Here is a 23,433-nt window from a genome sequence, read left to right as displayed (position 1 = left end):
TGTCATGGTAAAGGGACTGATTACTCTAAGCTTCCTATTTAACTATATTTTCAAAACCTTAATAGTAAGGTTTACTGTAACATTTTGAAGCAACTCTTCTCTCTAGCTGGTATACCAATGTTTCCTTTTTAGTTTCGGGGTTTTTTTTTTAATCTTTTTTACTACAGTGAGAGCACTATTCTTGCTGACATCATTTTTATGTAAAGTTAATCAATAATTTTTTTATAATGATGAGCTTATCATTTAACACTTTTTCTGATACTCATTATCTGCCAAAAGAAGAAACACCTCATGAAGGTTCATCAAAGTTGAATAACATTAACTCTCTTACACCTCCCCCCACGTAACTAGTCAGCCTGGACTAAAATTCCAGGCTGTGAGAGGACAGCATATGCCTCCAAGCCATGGGGACTTTCTAGCTGGCATCGATAGAGCCAGCAAGGAGTTTGATGTCAGACTTGTAGTTTGCCCAGTGAGATTTATGAGTCCCAGCTGTATTTCTTGACTCAGCTCCTGTTTCTGTAAAGAAACACTTAAATGGAAATCAACTTCTAGTCTGGAAGATGATAAATGGTCAATTCCAGAAAGGTCTCTAGTGGAGTCTAATCTACTTAGTATCCTACTGAAAGGAATGACTTCTGCCTAAACAGAGGCCTTGTGCCCACACATGTGCAGCAGTATTATTCTAAGGATCCTAGATTCCCCTAGAAATGTGGACCAGACAGAATCTTAGAGACCAAAGACAATGACTTTTTCACCATTGCCCAAATATTAAATGGCCTGCTATATTTCATCAGTTACTTTAACATGGAAAAACAGAATATTTACTAAACTAACATGGGTAGATGTGTTCATTTTGCTCTTTGCTAAATGTTAACTATACAGAAATGTTATTTATACAGAAAACATATGAATGGACTTACTATTTCCAACTTTTATTTCTAAACAATGATAATTTACTCATTACGTATTTTTTAAATCTCTGAAGGGAAGTGATCACAGAGGTCATGGGGTTTTCAGTGATGTTCCCAGGAAGCAGTCAACCATCAATCTGCATGGGAAATTCTCTATCATCATCATCACCATCCTCACCATGTTTGTAAAGAACTTTCTATGAGCTGGGAAGTTCACTCATCCTATCTCATTCCTCTATCTCCCTTCACAGTGTGGTTACAATTCTGCTGAGTATCTCTCTTCATCTGTGGTACCAGCATTGCACACTGTCAGTATTTTGACTGATGAGACCAGAAAGAAGTGGGACTATTCACCTCCCTTGTTCTACACACAGTAATTCTCTTCAGCTAGCCAAGGACCACACTGCTAGTTTAGGCATCCTCCATATAGTTACAGAATTTGATCATCACATCATTGTTGTTCTTTCTCAAGAATTTTAAAATGACATGCAGAACAGGACTTAGGGTGAGACACCTGAAGCATGCTTATGGAAACTGCCCTCCAGTTCTAAACTGATCTCTTCACTGCGGCTCTTTTCACAGTCTAAGTCTTTAACCAGACACAGATCCAGTGCATAGTCTCCACGCACATACTACTCATTTACATATACATACTCTTACAATGTCATCTTATTCATGATTTCTTGAAATATCATGGTGTGATATGTGCTGGAGCACCAAGTATGTTATATATTCCAAATTTTCCTTATATTCTGATCTAGCACCTCTGAAAAAGAGAGAAATGCTAATATAGTTTTAGCACCTTTTTTAAAAACACAGGTCATTTTTGCAACTAGTATTGCAGTACAATTCTTCTAGTCTCTTCAGAAGAATCTAGCCTTGTACTCCCACTGTCATCTCTAGAACAGCACACTCCCTCCAATGAAACACACTGAACTCTTTTAACCCTGTCTGTTGATGTCGACATACCTAAGAAGGGCTAATTTATTTTTGCATGTCTTACTTGTACAACTACTTTTGCTTTAGGGTCCCTATTATCTCTGAGCAAAAATTATGCTATTTGTACCATTTGCTCACAAAAGAATCATGTACTTAACTTTGTTCAAAGTTGCTACTGGACAGTATTGATTGTTTACATTTTACAGAACATTGTAACATTTCTCTTTCTCAAGTGCTTCACTATAAATAAATCAGGGTCCCTATTACCTGTGACATGTATACAATCTTAGTTTTATTATCAAACTTAGTTTTATTACCAAAATAGTAGCGTGTTGTTGACAGGTTGCTTTTTGCATTTCCCAATCATTTTCTTTTTTTAATTGAGATATAACTGACATATAACATTGTATTCGTTTTAGGTGTATAACATAATGCCAGTTATTTTCAATGAACAATTTTGGTTACAAACTCCCATTATGGGTTCTGTCTCAAAAACTAAAGGTATCTTGTGGCAGTTCTATTGCACTAGATTAGCCATTTATTTGATCACCTCCCAAATGGCAGATGTATAGAATGGTTGAACTACTGCTCTCAGTACAGTTTTTAAAACTAATGGGATATTTAAACTCTGAATGAGGCATTAACCATGATGACATTTGAATATTATTAGTCGTCTTTTACCCTGCCTGAGCATCTCCTGCTCTTCCAGCTTTACTAATACATTAGACTCATTTGAACCCGGGTAACTCTTTGGTAAGGTTGGCCTGAAGAAATCTACCAGTCTCCAGAGGCCAATTTAGAACGGGAATTATTGGTTAAGCCAGGGTTGGCATGCAGTGCAGTCCGTTTCCCAGCCTTAAGAAGATAAGGCAAGTTTGCATGTACGTCTACCTTTATTTAATCTTTTAAAAAGTGTTTAATACGGTCATGCTTGGTGATGCGACACAATACCTAAAGGCTGGTATTAAGATATGTTTCTGATCCTCTGAAAAGCTTTTCTGACTCAGTAGGCTGTGAAAGTTCACAACAGCCCTAAAGGCAATCCTCCATGAGTTATTGTAGATTGATAACTGCACCTGGATTATTCATAACAAAGAAAATTTGCAACATGCTCCTTAATAGCCCAGCCATTGGAATAGTTTAGGATAAGAATCATCTGGTGGACAACTGAAATGAGACACCAGTCTAAATAAAAAATATTTCATATAAAAGACCTTCATTAATAACACTGATATAATAATATTAGAATATTTTGCTAAAGCAATCTTGAAATACGTAAATGGAATAAGATGCAAAAGAGCAAGTAAAATCATTTGCAACTTAAAAGTATATTTTGTGAGCACATAATATCCTTCTGTTCAAATTCATATTACAAAAAGCATGGGCTTATAACATCTGAATTATGAACTCAGAACAAAAATAGATGATTTAAATGAAACACAGAACAAATCTATTTGAGAATGAGACATTTGCAGATAAAAAAAAAATAGTGTTTGCTACCCCCATCTCCACCCCAGTCAAAAAAGGAGCACTGAATAATAATTCTATATTGTATCAGCATAAAAAACTATTGTGAACTTCTATGTCGATCTAAGGGCTCAGAATTAAAATGTGTCTTTGTACTTAAGAAAACAAGTACATCCACCTTGTTTAAATATATTTGCAAATTTAGAAATTATAATAACAATACAAAAGGTCTTTTAACATACATGACAGTTGCCTAGAATGTATTTTTAAATTCATCTTTTTATTGTGAAATAATTGTAGAAATACATAGAAAATAATTGTGAAATACATAATGCAGTAGTATGAAATAATACAGAGAGATCTTGTGTACCCTTTATCCAGTTTTGCCCAATGGTAACATCTTGCAAAACTAGTACAATATCACTATTAGGATGCTGACAGTGGTGCAGTCAAGAATCCCTTGTGGGAACTTCCGGGTAAGATGGCGGAAGAGTAAGACGCGGAGATCACCTTCCTCCCCACGGATACACCAGAAATACAGCTACACGTGGAACAACTCCTACAGAACACCTACTGAACGCTGGCAGAAGACCCCAGACCTCCCAAAAGGCAAGAAACCCCCCACATACCTGGGTAGGGCAAAGCGGAGAGATCCCCACACAGAGGATCAGTGCCGAGCAGCACTCACCAGCCCGAGAGGCTTGTCTGCTCGCCCGCCGGGGCGCGCAGCGCTGGAAGCTGAGGCTCGGGCTTCGGTCAGAGCGCAGGGAGAGGACTGGGGCTGGCGGCGAGAACTCAGCCTGAAGGGGGCTAATGTGCCACAGCTAGCCGGGAGGGAGTCCGGGAAAACTCTGGAGCTGCCGAAGAGGCAAGAGACTTTTTCTTCCGTCTTGGTTTCCTGGTGCGCGAGGAGAGGGGATTAAGGGCGCTGCTTAAAGGGGCTCCACAGATGGGCGCGAGTCGCGACTGAAAAAGAAAGCGCGGAGCCCAGTGACGGGCGTGGGACGCTGGGGCTGCTGCTGCCGCCGCCAAGAAGCCTGTGTGCGAGCGCAGGTCACTGCCCACACCGCCCTTCCGGGAGCCTGTGCAGCCCGCCACTGCCGGGGTCCCGGGATCCAGGGGCGGCTTCCCTGGGAGAACGCACGGCGCACCTCGGGCTGGTGCAACGTCACGCCGACCTTTGCCGCTGCAGGCTCGCCCCGCACTCCGTGCCCCTCCCTCCCGCCCGGCCTGAGTGAGCCAGAGTCCCCAAAGAGGCTGCTCCTTTAACCCTGTCCTGTCTGAGCGAAGAACAGACGCCCTCCGGCGACCTACACGCAGAGGCGGGGCCAAATCCAAAGCTGAGACCCAGGAGCTGTGAGAACAAAGAAGAGAAAGGGAAACCTCTCCCAGCAGCCTCAGAAGCAGCGGATTAAAGCTCCACAATCAACTTGATGTCCCCTGCATCTGTGGAATATATGAATAGACAACACATCATCCCAAATTGAGGAGCCAGGAGTCAGTGCTGTGCCTCTGAGGTGGGAGAGCCAACTTCAGGACACTGGTCCACAAGAGACCTCCCAGCTCCACATAATATCAAACGGCGAAAATCTTCCAGAGATCTCCATCTCAACACCAGCACCCAGCCTCACTCAACGACCAGCAAGCTACAGTGCTGGACACCCTAAGCCAAACAACTAGCAAGACAGGAACACAACGCCACCCATTAGCAGAGAGGTGGCCTAAAATCATAAAAAGTCCGCAGACACCCCAAAACACACCACCAGACGTGGACCTGCCCACCAGAAAGACAAGATCCAGCCTCATCCACCAGAACACAGGCAGTAGTCCCCTCCACCAAGAAGCCTACACAACCCACTAAACCAACCTTAGCCACTGGGGACAGACACCAAAAACAACGGGAACTACGAACCTGCAGCCTGCAAAAAGGAGACCCCAAACACAGTAACATAAGCAAAATGAGAAGACAGAAAAACACACAGCAGGAGAAGGAGCAAGATAAAAACCCACCAGACCTAACAAATGAAGAGGTAATAGGCAGTCTACCTGAAAAAGAATTCAGAATAATGATGGTAAAGATGATCCAAAATCTTGGAAATAGAATAGACAAAATGCAAGAAACAGTTAACAAGGACCTAGAAGAACTAAAGATGAATCAAGCATCGATTAAAAACACAATAAATGAAATAAAAAATACTCTAGATGGGATCAATAGCAGAATAACTGAGGCAGAAGAACGGATAAGTGAGGTGGAAGATAAAATAGTGGAAATAACTGCTGCAGAGCAAAATAAAGAAAAAAGAATGAAAAGAACAGAGGACAGCCTCAGAGACCTCTGGGACAACATTAAACGCACCAACATTCGAATTATAGGGGTTCCAGAAGAAGAAGAGAAAAAGAAAGGGACTGAGAAAATATTTGAAGAGATTATAGTTGAAAACTTACCTAATATGGGAAAGGAAATAGTTAAGTCCAGGAGGCACAGAGAGTCCCATACAGAATAAATCCAAGGAGAAATACGCCAAGACACATATTAATCAAACTGTCAAAAATGAAACACAAAGAAATCATATTAAAAGCAGCAAGGCAAAAACAACAAATAACACACAAGGGAATCCCCATCAGGATAACAGCTGATCTCTCAGCAGAAACTCTACAAGCCAGAAGGGGGTGGCAGGACATACTTAAAGTGATGAAGGAGAAAAACCTGCAACCAAGATTACTCTACCCAGCAAGGATCTCATTCAGATTTGATGGAGAAATTAAAACCTTCACAGACAAGCAAAAACTGAGAGAGTTCAGCACCACCAAACCAGCTTTACAACAAATGCTAAAGGAACTTCTCTAGGCAAGAAACACAACAGAAGGAAAAGACCTACAATAACGAACCCAAAACAATTAAGAAAATGGGAATAGGAACATACATATCGATAATTACCTTAAATGTAAATGGACTAAATGCTCCCACCAAAAGACACAGATTGGCTGAATGGATACAAAAACAAGACCCATATATATGCTGTCTACAAGAGACCCACTTCAGACCTAGAGACACATACAGACTGAAAGTAAGGGGATGGAAAAAGATATTCCATGCAAATGGAAACCAAAAGAAAGCTGGAGTAGCAATTCTCATATCAGACAAAATAGACTTTAAAATAAAGACTACTAGAAGAGACAAAGAAGGACACTACATAATGATCAAGGGATCGATCCAAGAAGAAGATATAACAATTGTAAATATTTATGCACCCAACATAGGAGCACCTCAGTACATAAGGCAAATACTAACAGCCATAAAAGGAGAAATCGATAGTAACACACTCATAGTAGGGGACTTTAACACCCCACTTTCACCAATGGACAGATCACCCAAAATGAAAATAAATAAGGAAACACAAGCTTTAAATGATACATTAAACAAGATGGACTTAATTGATATTTATAGGACATTCCATCCAAAAACAACAGAATACACATTTTTCTCAAGTGCTCATGGAACATTCTCCAGGATAGATCATATCTTGGGTCACAAATCAAGCCTTGCTAAATTTAAGAAAATTGAAATTGTATCAAGTATCTTTTCCGACCACAATGCTATGAGACTAGATATCAATTACAGGAAAAGAGCTGTAAAAAATACAAACACATGGAGGCTAAACAATACACTACTTAATAATGAAGTGATCACTGAAGAAATCAAAGAGTAAATTAAAAAATACCTAGAAACAAATGACAATGGAGACACGACGACCCAAAACCTATGGGATGCAGCAAAAGCAGTTCTAAGAGGGAAGTTTATAGCAATACAATCCCACCTTAAGAAGCAGGAAACATCTCGAATAAACAACCTAACCTTGTACCTAAAGCAATTAGAGAAGAACAAAAACATCCCAAAGTTAGCAGAAGGAAAGAAATCATAAAAATCAGATCAGAAATAAATGAAAAAGAAATGAAGGAAACGATAGCAAAGATCAATAAAACTAAAAGCTGGTTTTTGAGAAGATAAACAAACTTGAAAAACCATTAGCCAGACTCATCAAGAAAAAAAGGGAGAAGATTCAAATCAATAGAATTAGAAATGAAAAAGGAGAAGTAACAACTGACACTGCAGAAATACAAAAGATCATGAGAGATTACTATAAGCAACTCTATGCCAATAAAATGGACAACCTGGAAGAAATGGACAAATTCTTAGAAATGCACAACCTGCCAAGACTGAATCAGGAAGAAATAGAAAATATGAACAGAGCAATCACAAGCACTGAAATTGAAACTGTGATAAAAAATCTTCCAACAAACAAAAGCCCAGGATCAGATGGCTTCACAGGCGAATTCTATCAAACACTTAGAGAAGAGCTAACACCTATCCTTCTGAAACTCTTCCAAAATATAGCAGAGGGAGGAACACTCCCAAACTCATTCTACGATGCCACCATCACCTTGATACCAAAACCAGACAAGGATGTCACAAAGAAAGAAAACTACAGGCCAATATCACTGATGAACATAGATGCAAAAATCCTCAACAAAATACTAGCAAACAGAATCCAACAGCACATTAAAAGGATCATACACCATGATCAAGTGGGGTTTATTTCAGGAATGCAAGGATTCTTCAATATACGCAAATCAATCAACGTGATACACCATATTAACAAGTTGAAGGGGAAAAACCATATGATCATCTCAATAGATGCAGAGAAAGCTTTCGACAAAATTCATCACCCATTTATGATAAAAACCCTGCAGAAAGTAGGCATAGAGGGAACTTTCCTCAACATAATAAAGGCCATATATGACAAACCCACAGCTAGCATCGTCCTCAATGGTGAAAAACTGAAACCATTTCCACTAAGATCAGGAACAAGACAAGGTTGCCCACTCTCACCACTCTTATTCAACCTAGTTTTGGAAGTTTTAGCCACAGCAATCAGAGAAGAAAAGGAAATAAAAGGAATCCAAATTGGAAAAGAAGAAGTAAAGCTGTCACTATTTGCAGATGACATGATACTAGACATAGAGAATCCTAAAGATGCTACCAGAAAACTACTAGAGCTAATCAATGAATTTGGTAAAGTTGCAGGATACAAAATTAATGCACAGAAATCTCTGGCATTCCTATATACTAATGATGAAAAATCTGAAAGTGAAATCAAGGAAACACTCCCATTTACCATTGCAACAAAAAGAATAAAATATCTAGGAATAAACCTACCTAAGGAGACAAAAGACCTGTATGCAGAAAATTATAAGACACTGATGAAAGAAATTAAAGATGATACAAATAGATGGAGAGATGTACCATGTTCTTGGATTGGAAGAATCAACATTGTGAAAATGACTCTACTACCCAAAGCAATCTACAGATTCAATGCAATCCCTATCAAACTACCACTGACATTTTTCACAGAACTAGAACAAAAAATTTCACAATTTGTATGGAAACACAAAAGACCCCGAATAGCCAAAGCAATCTTGAGAACGAAAAATGGAGCTGGAGGAATCAGGCTCCCTGATTTCGGACTATACTACAAAGCTACAGTCATCAAGACAGTATGGTACTGGCACAAAAACAGAAAGATAGATCAATGGAACAGGATAGAAAGCCCAGAGTTAAACCCGCAGACATATGGTCACCTTATCTTTGATAAAGGAGGCAGGAATGTACAGTGGAGAAAGGACAGTCTCTTCAATAAGTGGTGCTGGGACAACTGGATAGGGACATGTAAAAGTATGAGATTAGATCACTCCCTAACACCATACACAAAAATAAGCTCAAAATGGATTAAAGACCTAAATGTAAGGCCAGACACTATCAAACTCTTAGAGGAAAACATAGGCCAAACACTCTATGACATAAATCACAGCAAGATCCTTTTTGACCCACCTCCTAGAGAAATGGAAATAAAGACAAAAATAAACAAATGGGACCTAATGAAACTTAAAAGCTTTTGCACAGCAAAGGAAACCATAAACAAGACCAAAAGACAACCCTCAGAATGGGAGAAAACATTTGCAAATGAAGCAACTGACAAAGGATTAATCTCCAAAATTTATAAGCAGCTCATGCAGCTCAATAACAAAAAAACAAAGAACCCAATCCAAAAATGGGCAGAAGACCTAAATAGACATTTCTCCACAGAAGATATACAGACTACCAACAAACACATGAAAGGATGCTCAACATCTTTACTCATTAGAGAAATGCAAATCAAAACTACAATGAGATATCATCTCACACCAGTCAGAATGGCCATCATCAAAAAATCTAGAAACAATAAATGCTGGAGAGGGTGTGGAAAAAAGGGAACACTCTTGCACTGCTGGTGGGAATGTGAATTGGTACAGCCGCTATAGAGAACGGTATGGAGGTTCCTTAAAAAACTACAAATAGAACTACCATATGACCCAGCAATCCCACTACTGGGCATATACCCTGAGAAAACCATAATTCAAAAAGAGACATGTACCAAAATGTTCATAGCAGCCCTATTTACAATAGCCCGGAGATGGAAACAACCTAAGTGTCCATCATCGGATGAATGGATAAAGAAGATGTGGCACATATATACAATGGAATATTACTAAGCCATAAAAAGAAATGAAATTGAGCTATTTGTATTGAGGTGGATAGACCTAGAGTCTGTCATACAGAGTGAAGTAAGTCAGAAAGAGAAAGACAAATACTGTATGCTAACACATATATATGGAATTTAAGAAAAAAAATGTCATGAAGAACATGGGGATAAGACAGGAATAAAGACACAGACCTACTAGAGAATGGACTTGAGGATATGGGGAGGGGGAAGGGTAAGCTGTGACAAAGTGAAAGAGCGGCATGGACATATATACACTACCAAACGTAAGGTAGATAGCTAGTGGGAAGCAGCTGCATAGCACAGGGAGATCAGCTCGGTGCTTTGTGACCGCCTGGAGGGGTGGGATAGGGAGGGTGGGAGGGAGACGCAAAAGGGAGGGGATATGGAAACATATGTATATGTATAACTGATTAAATTTGAAAAAAAAAGAAAGAAAATGATTCTAGTAGAAGGTAGAGAAGCCTACCAGTGATTTTCAAAACAGAAGGGAGGATGAGGAAAGGCTTCACGGTGGTGATGGCATTTGAGTTGCATCTTGGGGAGAGGATGGCTTTGATATCAGCCCAGGGTCAATGTGGAAGTAAGAGTGTGAGAAGTTTGAGGGCACATGTGAGGGCTGCAGAGTAAATTAACTGGGGAGTGTGATGCTTACGGATACTGAGAGAGAAATGATTTCATTTACTCACTATGTCCTTTTCACTTTTTAAATTTTTTCCTAGTGTTATTAAGGTATAATTGACAAATAAAAATTGTATGTATTTAAGGAGAAAAAAAAAAAGAATCCTTTGTGTTGCCACATCCACTTCCCTGTGACACCCCACCTTCCCTAGTCCTGGCAACCAATAATCTGTTCTCCATTTTTCTAGTTTTGTCATGTCAAGAAAGTAATTTAAATGGAATCATACAGTATACAACCTTCGGGAATTGGGTTTTTTCACTCAGCATAATTCTATGGAAATTTATACAAGCCGTTGCATGTATCACTAGTCCCTTTCTTGTACTGCTGAGTAGTATTCCATAATACGGACATGCCAGTTTGTTGAACAGTTCACTCAATGAAGGACATCTGGATTGCATCCCATTTGGGGCTATTATGGATAAAGCTGCTATATGCTTTAGTGTACAGGTTTTTGTGCGAACACATCTTCCTTTCTCTGGCATAAATGGCCAAGAGTGTGTTGCTGGGTTATATTGCAGTTGTGTGTTTAGTTTTTCTAAGAAAACTTCAAACTGTTTTCCAGAGTGGCTATACATAAATATTTCTGTCTTTTTTCTTCCAAGATTTTTGTAGTTGGTCTTCTAAATTTTGACCATCGTGAATCTTGGTATGAATTTCTTTGGGTTTTTCCTGTTTGGGCTTCAATCAGCCTCTTGAATACATAAGTCAAATTTGGAAAATTTGCAGTCACTATTTCTTCGAGTACTTTTTCAGTACTGCTCTTTTTATCCTTTCCTTTCAGGACTCCAATGACACAAATGTTAGACGTTTTATTATAGTCCTATGGCTGTATGAGGCTCTGTTCATTTTTTTTTTTTTTTTTTAGTCTACGTTTTTCCTCGTGTATATTGGGTAATTTCCATTGTTCTATCTTCAAGTTCACTGATTCAGTCCTATCTCCTCCATTCTGCAATTGAGTTTTTTTAATTTTGGTTACTGAATTTTTTTTTCAGTTCTAAATTTTCAGTCTGGTTCTTCTTTATATCTTCTATTTCTTTGCTGACACTTTTTTTTTCATTCATTTCAAGTGTGTTCATAACTTCTTGCTGAAGCATTTTTTTTTACTCTAAAATGTTTGCCAGATAATTCTAACATCTGTCATCCAGCTCTGTGTTAGCTTCCATTGGTTGTCTGTTTTCATTCATGTTGAAAACTTTATCCTTATTGATACAGTAAGGAATTTTAAATTGAAACATGGACACTTTGGGTATTATATTATGAGACTCTATATCTTTCTTAAATCTACTGTTTAGCTGGCTTTCTCTGGTGCTCCTTTGGCAGGGGAAGGAGAGACACTGACTCATTACTTCCGAGCAGGGGTTAGAAGTCCAGATTCCCCACTCAGACTCTATTGATACTCAAGAGAGGAAGGGCTTCTCATTAAGGCTTGGAGACAGTGGAAGTTCCTGCTCTCTACTCAGACTTCACTGGTACCTCCAGGGTACCAGGGTACCAGGGAAGGCTAGGAGGGGTAGGAGTGCCTTGTTACTGCTCCCAGCTGGCTTCATCTAACACCACAGGGGCAGGGCATTGACCTCATTACTCATGGTCATTGGTGAAAGTCCTGATTCTCCACTAAGCCTCCTCTGACACCACCCCAGTTGGGAAGGGAGGGGTACCTTCTTACTACAGAGTGAGGCCAGAAGTCTAGATTCCCTTTGGGGGGTCTCTACAGACACTACGGAGGGGGACTTCCTCCTTCCTGGCAGGAATGAAAGTCCAGGCTCCCTGCCTCACTTCTCAGACACCACAGCCTGGCCAGGAGGGAAGACCTGGCTCCCTCTTCTTTGTTGCTGTGGCTGGGGAGTGGGGTTACAGTTTTTTCTGTGGCATTGGCTAAAGAGGGCTATTATTGTCTTAAATTGTTTTTCTGTCTTGTTAGGCTGTCCCTTTCTTGGTCCTTTGGTTAGAGAGAGCAAGCTTTTGTTGGGGCTCTTTTATCTGTGCCTATTGGCATTTCTGTGTCGTGGGCTTCTTCAGCCCCAAGTATGGTATATATGAGACAAAAGAAAAATAGGAAACTCACTCCCATGTCCTTCTTTGGGTCCTAAGATTCCTAGCCAGTCTACCTTCTTTCCATCTTTCAGAGTCTTTCTATGTGTGTTTTATAGATATAATGTCCAGGGTTTTCAGCAGTATTTATTGGGAGGGTTAGGGAAAAGTATGTCTACTCCAACTTCCTGAAAAAAAGTCCAGAAGATAGTATTTTAAACACTAAGGCTATTACATTTTCAATTATTACAATTAAATCTTTTTAAATACATACCAAAAGGCTTCAGTTTCCTCTTATCTATTAGCTTCTATGTGAATTTCTGGGATATACAGTCATACTTTGGTTTGTAGATACAAAAAAAGAATTTTAATCTGATTTAGTTATAGAGAGAAAATATCATTTCCTTTCAGCCAGTAATGATATCAAGATGATATATAATTCCCTATCAGGTGAATTAGAAGTGAACAAATCATATTAGATGTATCAAGGTGAAAAGATGAATAAAAATAAAAAGATTTAGGCTTAGCTCTGCTTTGAATGCCAAAGACTAAGAAAACTGTAATATTTTGTTTTTTTACAAGTGGATAATTATATGTTTGCCTAATATAATACCACTGGTATCTTTCATTGTTACTCTAAGCCATCTTTAAATAAGGAACAGAATAAAATAACTTTATTTTAATTCCAGGTATTCATATCCACTCTGACAAGGTGGGTCACTGTTTCCTACTTTGGGAACCATTCCACCCCTTCACATTGCCCAAACTCCTCTGAAACGGAGCCTCTTGCTCCTCTCTAAACATAATCCACATCTTCCCATAGGTTGTCTGAGCTCTGCTTGGAAGATGTTCTCACCTTTCCCCCGTTATTCCCTCTCAAAGCCTTCCACCCCCATCTCTCGAGGTCTATCTCCAAAATGCCAACCTACAACCTACCCTGGGAATGGATTGCCAGTTCTTTGGGAAGGCAGCACTTTAACTCAGTCTTAAAGGATGAGTTAGAACTCCTCAAAGGTGGAGAGCTGAGCAAGGAAGGAAGGGAGGAGAGGTAGGGTATTCACACGCTCTGTTGGCAGAAGGGGTTAAAGAGTTAAAGAACAGGGACTTCCCTGGTTGCACAGTGGTTGGGAATCCGCCTGCCAGTGCAGGGGAAATGGGTTTAAGCCCTGGTCCGGGAAGATCCCACATGCCACGGAGCAGCTAAGCCTGTGCGCCACAACTACTGAGCCTGTGCTCTGGGGCCCATGAGCCACAACTACTGTAGCCCATGTGCCACAACTACTGAAGCCCCAGCACCTAGAGCCCGTGCTCCACAACAAGAAAAGCCACAGCAATGAGGAACCCGCACACCACAACGAAGAGTAGCCCCCGCTCGCCCCAACTAGAGAAAGTCCATGTGCAGCAACAAAGACCCAACATAGCCAAAAATAAATAATAAATAAATTTATTTTAAAAAAAAAGTTAAAGAACAGAGGGCAACCACCTGATATATGTCTGCAAACTATCAACAGCTTAATACTGGCATCAATTCTGAGACAAGGAGTGGTGGGAAATGAGGCTAGACAGGGACTATATATCACATGAGGAAGGATCTGTATTTTGTGAAAACTTTTATACTTCTTCAGTAGAAGATGGGGTGCTCCTTTAAGTGTACTGTATAGAAAACTACATAGTTAGAACTGCAATTTGATACATACTCAAAGCCCTCTGATTATAGCCCTAATCTCTCTCCACAGCTTTTATTTCCATTGCTCTAATATGAGGTCCACAAACTCTCATCAGATGGAAGGACTGGCTCTTCCTTGAACACAGTCTATAACTTCCCCGCTTGATGAACTCACACAGGAGAAGCAAGGCCCATTTTACCTGTCCTCTGCAAAAATACATATAATGTTCTTCCAAAGGTAGTTGTGAGGATTAATGAGCTAACGTGTGAAAGCACCCAGTTTACCATTTGTCAGTTAGGAGACAATCAATTTTCTTCCTTCCTCCTGGCACTTATCTTAATCTACTTTGAAGTACAATTATACGCGTACCCTGCTACAAGACTGCAAAATCCTTTAGACTGTGTCTAAAACAGCGGCTCTAAACGAGGGGCAGTTTTGCCTTTGAAAGGATGTATGCCAATGTCTGGAGACATTCTGGATTCTCTCAGTTATCAACTGTCTTGATCATAGGATGTTAGTAGTTATACATCCTATAATGCATAACAGAGCCCACAAAAAAGAGTTACTGGGCCTCCCTGGTGGCGCAGTGGTTAAGAGTCCGCCTGCCGATGCAGGGGATACGGGTTCGTGCCCCGGTCTGGGAGGATCCCATATGCCGCGGAGCGGCTGGGCCCGTGAGCCATGGCCGCTGGGCCTGCGCATCCGGAGCCTGTGCTCCGCAACGGGAGAGGCCACAACAGTGAGAGGCCCGCATACCGCAAAAAAGAAAAAAAAAAAAAAGAGTTACTCAACCCAAAATGTCAGTGGTGCCAAGGTTGGTTCATCTTTGTGGCCCGGGCAGCAGTTAGCAGAGTTGCATGTTATAGGAAGTATTAAGAGCTGTAAGAAATTCTTTGAAACTGCTTTTCTGTAGGTAAATTTATAAATTGCTGTGAGGGAGTAAAAATTAAATTAGAAATTTATTTGGTGTAGGAAAATTGAAAGGTAACAGAGGTTTATGAATCTTTATTAATTTGGGAGAAACCAATTTCCATTTGTATTTAGAGGTGACCAATTTAAAAGCTGAAGTTCTCTTAATCAGCAAGCTTTTGTAAAGAAATGCAGCAGGATTTACTTTTATATCAAAGTCACTCCCCTGATAGTTAAAGAATGCAACTGAATACAATTAAAAGATCACTGGTAAGCAAAATACAGTGCCTTGGCTGCATTCTGGGAGAGGAGTACAGTTAATAATCTAGATTCTAGTGACACTTTAATGAGAAGTTTAAACTCACTGGCCCTGAATCTCAGAATTTATCAATGCTCTTTACCTAGATTTTCATTTAAAAGTAATTAAGTGATGAGTGAAAATCAAGAGAAAAGTTTGTGATTAGGAAAAAAGTTGCTTTGTAGATAATTCAAGTAGTAAGTATTTTAAACTGAAAAGAAGAGATAAATTACTGATAAATCTATGGCATTTAGCCATAATGGTAAGGCCTTCCTGTGGAGGAAGAAGGGGAGATATAGGCAGTACCCAGGGGATTTAACCAAACCCATAGCCTCTTTACCTCGCCACAGTCAGATCCAGCACCCATGACAGAGTATGCATGGGACTAGGTCACTCAGTGATACAGGCATTTTCATGGGCCCTGGTGGATAAAAGATTAAGAAGTGTTCATCTGTTTCTCCATTATCTGTGAAAATGCTCAAATCACTGTGTGATTTTGTTTGGTCAAATCAATATCTTTGCTAAAGCCAAACAGGATACACTGGTTTTTAACAGTACCCTGTATTCTAAAAATAAGTCCCATAAAAACAGTAACCTGATGATTCCATTATATAAGGAGACTGTTCTTACTATCACAATTTTATTGCCAATAGCAACACATACTTCAAAGAGAAAAATGCTTATTTGGTGACTTTTCTAACATATTTTTAAAAACCTAAGTGCTAATGCAGCATCAGTGGTATGTTATCTAGCTCTCTGTTACTATGTGTAGTGGTTCAGATACTACACTTGGGGGTGGGAAGGCAGCGGGTCCATTGTCCCTCTCATCCAGGATCTGAAAACAAAAGCTTGTGAAGAATATTTTGCATAAGTCTGCTTTCTCATTCATTGCTCTCTCTTAAGCAGGGTCACTGTTTCTGTGCCAGGAAAACTACTGTTTTATCTCATGCCAGATCTCTTTGGAAAAGAACTAGAATCTGCCAGAACGTGCTTTCTTTCTCAAACTAAAATTAAAGGTTTTCTAAAGTTCCTTTTAACCGGACCTCTGTCTCCAAATAGTTCTTCTCATTAAATACCTATCAGTGTACCCTCTGACTTAAAATGTTCCACTCACATCTTCCAGAAATACTGCAATCTGTCAGCTAATGGAAAACAAGTTCATTAGGTTTATCACAGCAGCAATTTTTTGCCCTGTACCTTAGCTTCCTGATTGAAGACTGTAGCCTTTGTCCCAAGGTTCCCTTCCCCAATGCCAAATACTCAGTAGGATCAATGCCTGTCTGAGATGTCATCGTGAAAAATTTTCATCACTGTCCTGAGGACATGGCTTTAAGGATTCCTCCAAACTGGATTATTTTGGAAAAAAAATTTTCCACATGTCAGGAAATTAGTTTGCTTCCTTATACCAGTGCTCATTATTTGACTAAATAATTATACTTATATGAAGGAATACAAAACTACACCATCTGAGGGGACATATATCAAAGGGCTTTACTGTGCTCTGTCACAGATACTATTTCAGTGAGCAAAGACTTCCTTGACCACAGGGACCTCTGTTGTATGCTTCAGAAAGGATGCTCTGATGTGTGCAATCCCAGTCAAATGCATTGTGATATTCCTTACAGTTATCCACCCCATTGCTCCTCTGTATCATGTCATCTTAGCTACACTCGGTATGTCCTGGTTCCTGTTACTGGTCTAAATAAGAGTTTTTCTTACTTACAAAGTGTTGAGGCAACGTTTCATGGAATCTCCTTAATATTTTTCTCTCAAAACATTTTTCTGATAGTCAGCAGGAGTTCAATTTTAGAATTTTAGGCTCTGGGCTAATGAAAAGCGAATTAGAAGTTGATTGGCACAAATGCAAATGCTAATCCATTGATGAATGGCCATAATTCTTTATTTTTCCTCTGGACCTAAAATAACTTGTTGTAGATTGCCTGGCAATTAACAAATCTTAAACATAAATGCAGAACAAAGGAAAACCGAGTAATATATTCATTTATAAGGCACATTATATGAGTCAAGAATCCACACTGGAGTCCAGATCCAGTCTGATGAACTATTTTGGAACACTGAATCTAGTCAAAACCACATGCCTTTGAAAAGTCGCTCCCCCAGTGGGATCCAGTACTGTTGCCTTTGCCACATGTCTAAAGCATCTTTGTTTTGTTTCAGCTGGCAGGGTTCATCTACGCCTGTTATGTTGTGAAATGTATAACTGAAGAAGAGGACAGCTGTAAGTATTAAAGCTCTATTCTGTTTCTTTCACATTCAGAGCATCTTCTTTATGGCCTCTTACCTGCTTTCCTACTTCTCAGACAATTATCCCTTAACACATCATTAGAATAGGGACTAAGCCCTTTGTACCCATTAGGCTAAAATGTTTTTCATAAAAGTATCCAGCATATAGATAACTAATCAGTTTCACCCAGGACTACAAATCCCAACAATTTGCAATAGTTCCAAAAATTCTCACAAGAACTGACTCCAGATTGATTCAAGAAATTTTTCTTCATGAAACCAAATGTTCATATTTCCTATTTTTTCCTATTTTTTCCTACAATTTGATACAAATAGCTAGAACTTTATGTCAGAGTCTCAGCATTCAGCATTACTGCTTGATCCAGAGTTTAAATGGAGGTACCCTCTCACAAGCCTCTAAGTGGCTCCATTGTCCTCTGCTCTTCTAAAAATTGGCAGGTAGGTTTCACTCCTTCCTTGCCCCCTAAGGATCTGAAATAGGAGGATTGGAAAAAGTACTTCAATGCTCTCTGGGTACTTGCCCATACAGCTATATTTATTCTGAGGAAAAATCAGAGCTGGGAATCATTCTTCTTGGTTTCCAAAGATATTCATAATGATTGGGGTGTTGAGACAGTGGAGGAAAAGATGAGGATCCACTGCTCTGTTAATAGGATGATTTGAGGAAAACACTCAAAGAGAAATATGTGTTTCTTCTTCACTTTCCAGTCATACTAGAAAGAAGGAGGCTGTATCATGTGATTCATTTAGAGGAGGCACATTCTCAATCATATTCACACACGATGTAAAATTAGGAATATACAGTGCATAGTTTATATTGTTGTTTGCAAAAGGAAATGATAGTCCTTTACAAATAAGCATTTGTAAAACACTCCTCAATGTATCAAGTGCTATGTCAGTTTTGGGATATTTTAAGATGAGTAGGGACTTCCCTGGTGGCGGAGTGGTTAAGAATCTGCCTGCCAAGGCAGGGGACACGGGTTCGATCCCTGGTCCGGGAAGATCCCACATGCCACGTAGCAACTAAGCCCGTGTGCCACAACTACTGAGCCTGCGCTCTAGAGCCCGCAAGCCACAACTACTGAGCCCACATGCCAAGAGCCCGTGCTCCGCAACAAGTCACTGCAATGAGAAACCCATGCACCACAACAAAGAGTAGCCGCCGCTCGCCACAACTAGAGAAAGCCCACACGCGGCAACGAAGACCCAACACAGCAAAAATAAATAAATAAATAACTTTATTAAAAAAAAATAAAATAAAAAGATGAGTAATATACAGTCTTCTACTTCTAGGAATTAAGCATTTTGTAGGGGAAAGAAACGTGAACAAATAAGTATAATAAAACTCTGTAGAGTGTATAGTGTGGGGAGATAGGAAAGGAATCAGGAAAGGTTTCATAAAGAAGGACACTCTTGAGCTTGGTCTTGGAAAATAAATAGATATTTGGATAGCTGATACGGGAGTGAGGTGACCCCAGGCAAAAGGTGAAAAATAACCAAGACATATCACAGCCTGCCATGTTGGGGGCAGAGCAGTCAGGTTAATATGACTGAATTATATCCTGTGCTAGAGGTGCGTACCCAGAGATGACTGGTAAAGATGAGATAGTAGAAAAATAGTTACGACAAAGTAAGGAGTCTGGACTTTATTTTGTATAGCATGATGGCCAATGAATTGGCAGTTAATAGAAAGAGAATAACAATCAGAAATGCACTTCAGAAAAAACATAGTGGTATCAGTATGAAGGAGAGACTTGAACGGGAGGGTCGAGATTAAGGAAAGAGACAGATTAGGACACCGTGAAAATGACTGAGATATGAGATGATGAGGGTCTGGACTAAGACCAGTGTTGGAGAGGGAGAGGATAGATATGTTATTAAACATAAAAATAATACTGATTAATGGGCTATGGATGTGTACTATGTAAGGGGTAAGGAAGAGACTGATAGATTTCTGAATTTCTGATATGAGTGAATGGGTAGACAGAAATGTCACTTGAGGAACGTAGAATGGGGATGCAGCAACTGGTTCAGTTTGGAAAGGTTGAGTTTGAGGTACTTAACGAAGATGCAGGAGAAGATATCTAGTAAGCACTTGTCCTATGCTCAAAAGATTTATTCTGTTGGAAGGGTAAATATTAGGAAAGGTAAAAGATATATGGATTTTAAAATGTATGGACTCCACAAACTATGTAAGTTCATTCAGCTATTACCATTCAGTGTCTTTGTGTCAAATCCTTGATGAGTCTACAGGTTAAATTCCATATGGGAATTGAGCTTTCTCTAAACTATAATGTTTTATTTTATTTCACAATGATGTCTGCATTTTTATCTTCAGAAAAATACTGACACACCAAGTCTCCTAGACAGATAATCGGTATCTCTCCAGAATAGTACCTCCCAAGCGGGATCCCAGAAATGCTAGTCCATAAGTTATACTGCTCAAAAAAGATTCCAAAGCCAAGTAAGTTTGACACTAAAAATTTAGAATGCACATTTATGCATGAACATCTCTGAGAGTACTGCAATAAAGAAGTATGTCCAATTTGTCCTAATCCACAGTTTTGTTTTAACCATATTATGTTGGATGAGATACAGTGAGGCCAGAAGCAGATCAAAGAGAGAAACCAAAAAGGGTTTTACTACATTCATGGTTCCCTAGCGAGAACACAGCATGCCACTCAGGGAAAGCACCATCGTGTGTCATGAGGCAGAGAGAGAGAGAGAGAGAGGGAAGGAGGAGAGAGAGAGAGAGACACACACACACGCAGAACTGTAAGCAAGTGCTTTTACTGTGGTTTCCAGGGAAAGGACCCAGCAAGGCAGGGTAAAAGGGTTTAGGATTGGCTAAGTTTGAAAGAGGTCCCCATGAAATTCATGTTCACTGTGACTGTCAGAGAATAAGGTTTGGGGCTATCTAAGGTCTCCAGATGTTTTGGGTGGGCCAGGTTTAACTTGGGAACAGCCTGTGGTCATTCTGTAGATGTTAAGGCATTTTACAGAAACTAAAAGTATAGTTAATATCCCAAACCTTTGAACACGGAATGTTTTTTCATGAGAAATCTTAATATTCCAGGGAATTATAATTCCAGGGAACTCATTTTAGGGAATTCTGCCCTAGGTCAAGTTTTGGTCAAAGCCATGTAGATCCAAGGGGATGTGAAGTTACAAATATCTTTTGGAAAATAAGGCTTATCTTTCAAGCATCTAATAAACTGTTTCCCATAATGTTTATGTCTTTTTATGTATTCTGACCACAACTCCTTAAATGACTTTATTAATCTAAAAGACAAGCAGACTTATCATAGATAATTTTTCTAATTTTAGTCTTTTTGTTCAGTGAGTAAGATATGAACTACTTTCCTTTTTTTTATATCCAAGTAGACTCATGCTTATCATGAACATTCATGGGACTACTAAACAACATGGAGGAGATGCTCATTTGGGCCAGTTCTCTGTCCAGTTAGGTCTGTTTACTTGTGGTCACACACACAATTATGAATATTTGTTGAGTAAAATGCTTTAGATTGATATTTCCCACACATTATCATTATCTTGATCACCTGTCTATATGTTTACCTCCAGGCACTGCCTAGAACACATGACTTCCAATGCTCAAGTGTAAAAAAGGTTGCAATTTCTATCTAGTTTTCAGTAATTATATTATAAAGAAAATTATTTTGATCCTTTAAAAATGTTTTGGCTTGATGAATGTACAATAAACACACACACACACACACACATGCACACACACACAAATGCTCTCAGAAAGTAAGTCCTGAAAGATGGAGAAAGTTTAATGTATATATAAACAGGGAAAGGATCTCTGTGTAACTATTCTTACCTGCTGTGGATTTGCAATGAAGCAACCTGATGGGAGTGTAGTACAGGAGGAGATGCCAGCTGCCTATTTGCCAAATTAGTTAAGTTTCCATTCCTAAGAGCCTCACAAGGAACACAGGACAGTTTGGGTTCTGTAGCTGTGCTGAGAATGGACTGTGGAGATAAGGGCCTAATTATGGCACCTGGAAGACTTAAGTATTCTTGACGTCAATAGGAAGCGGACTGGCTCTGTACTCAGTTTTGATATCTGAGGCCCAGCAGCAAGTGTAGCCAGAGAGCCTCAGAGGCACCACCCTCTAGGGAGCTAAGGCGAGGGTTCAGGCTCCATGAGAGAAGAGTCAAACTTAGACTCTACAAATAGCAATAAATCATCATTGAACTAGAGGGAGTTCCTGCAGGCACATCAAATGTCTAAGATTTTTTTCTTTATTTCTCCTTTTAAACAGTATCTCATTTGCTTTTCTAGAGGCCAGTTTTATAAATACTTATATAGACACTTCAATGCAAAGTTGTTGTTAATTTCCCCCATGAAAACCCTGGGACTTGAAGTTTACATCTCTGCCCCTCTGTTAATCTAAGCCAGAGCCCCAGCCTGACAGGCCAACTGGCTGTGCAAACTCACAGGACAACACTGCCATCTGCTGTGCCGATTAGGAGATGACAACCACCCTTGGAGCAAAGATTTCAAATAGGAAGATGTGGGCAATTCCGCCCCCATGTATCAGCCACCTAGGGGTGCAATAACAAAATATAACAGACTGGGTGGCTTAAACAATGCATATTTATTTTCTCACAGTTCTGGAGGCTAGAAGTCCAAGATCAAGGTGTTGGCAGGTTTGGTTTCTCCTAAAGCCTCTCTCTTTGGCTTATAGAAGGCTGAATTCTCACTTTGCCCCCTTTTCTCTTTCTGTGCATGCCCCCATGTCTCTTCCTCTTCTTATAAGGACACCAGTTTTATTGAATTAGGGCCACATACTTATGGCCTCTTTAGCCTTAATTACCTCTTTAAGGGCCCCATCTCCAAATACAATCACATAGCAGGTTAGGCTTTTAACAGATAAATTTGGAAGGGGATACCATTCAGACCATAACATCCCATATCTAAATACACACACACACACACACACACACGCATGCACGCACGCACGCACGCACACACCATGTGGCTGTTGGCTACTTGAAAATACCTATGGGGAACAGAGCGGGGCTAGCTTCTGCTCACTGGTACATCAAACACCTGTGGGTAAGAGGCTCCAGGCGGTAATGGTAGCCTCCCTGCTCCTGGTTCACTGCCAGTAGGCAGTTCCTGCCCACATCTCCTGCTGTGAGGTGGGGTGATCTGCCTTCAGATGAGAAGCTCCTCACAAGAAAAAAGCTGAGACCTGCTCCAGAGGGTGTGCCTTGACACTTGAACCTTATTTGAGCAGGGCAACCATCACAACATACTTTCATATATTTGTAAAAGGCAGCGATATGTCTTAGGAGAAAAGACTTTCTCCAGGAGAGCGGGCATCCCTCGCTGAGCTGTCTTTGTGGCTGGGCTCTTCACTGTATCATCTGTTGCCAACCATGCTGAGTTTTCCTTATGACCTCCAGTGTTTTTTATTCCCCTCTACTTGTTCTCTTTGACAGTATTCTGTGAAGGAAATAAAATGTTCTGAGATTTCTGGTCTGGTGCCTTTTATTATACTTGTAGCTCTTCTCTCCCTTAATCCTCAGCTCTTCTGCATCAGAGTCTGATGTCCACTTACAGTGATAGAACTAAGAACTTATTAGCTTCATTAGTGTTGTTAGATGTGACAATTAAAAGGAAAACATG

General features: G+C 39.9%; 1 protein-coding gene across 1 annotated transcript in view; it reads left to right on the top strand.

Annotated features, from left to right (window-relative positions):
• NKAIN2 (sodium/potassium transporting ATPase interacting 2) overlaps positions 1-23,433 on the top strand; it is a 522,794-nt gene that overhangs the window by 485,992 nt on the left and 13,369 nt on the right. The window contains exon 5 of the mRNA XM_060115055.1: positions 17,685-17,745. Coding sequence (XP_059971038.1) covers positions 17,685-17,745 — 61 coding nt within the window. The remainder of the gene's footprint in view (positions 1-17,684; positions 17,746-23,433) is intronic.

Source organism: Mesoplodon densirostris, chromosome 12 (assembly GCF_025265405.1).
Source record: "Mesoplodon densirostris isolate mMesDen1 chromosome 12, mMesDen1 primary haplotype, whole genome shotgun sequence".
NCBI classification, from domain to species: domain Eukaryota; kingdom Metazoa; phylum Chordata; class Mammalia; order Artiodactyla; family Ziphiidae; genus Mesoplodon; species Mesoplodon densirostris.
Note: the sequence above shows the minus strand (reverse complement) of the source record. Positions and strands in the feature narration are given on the sequence as shown.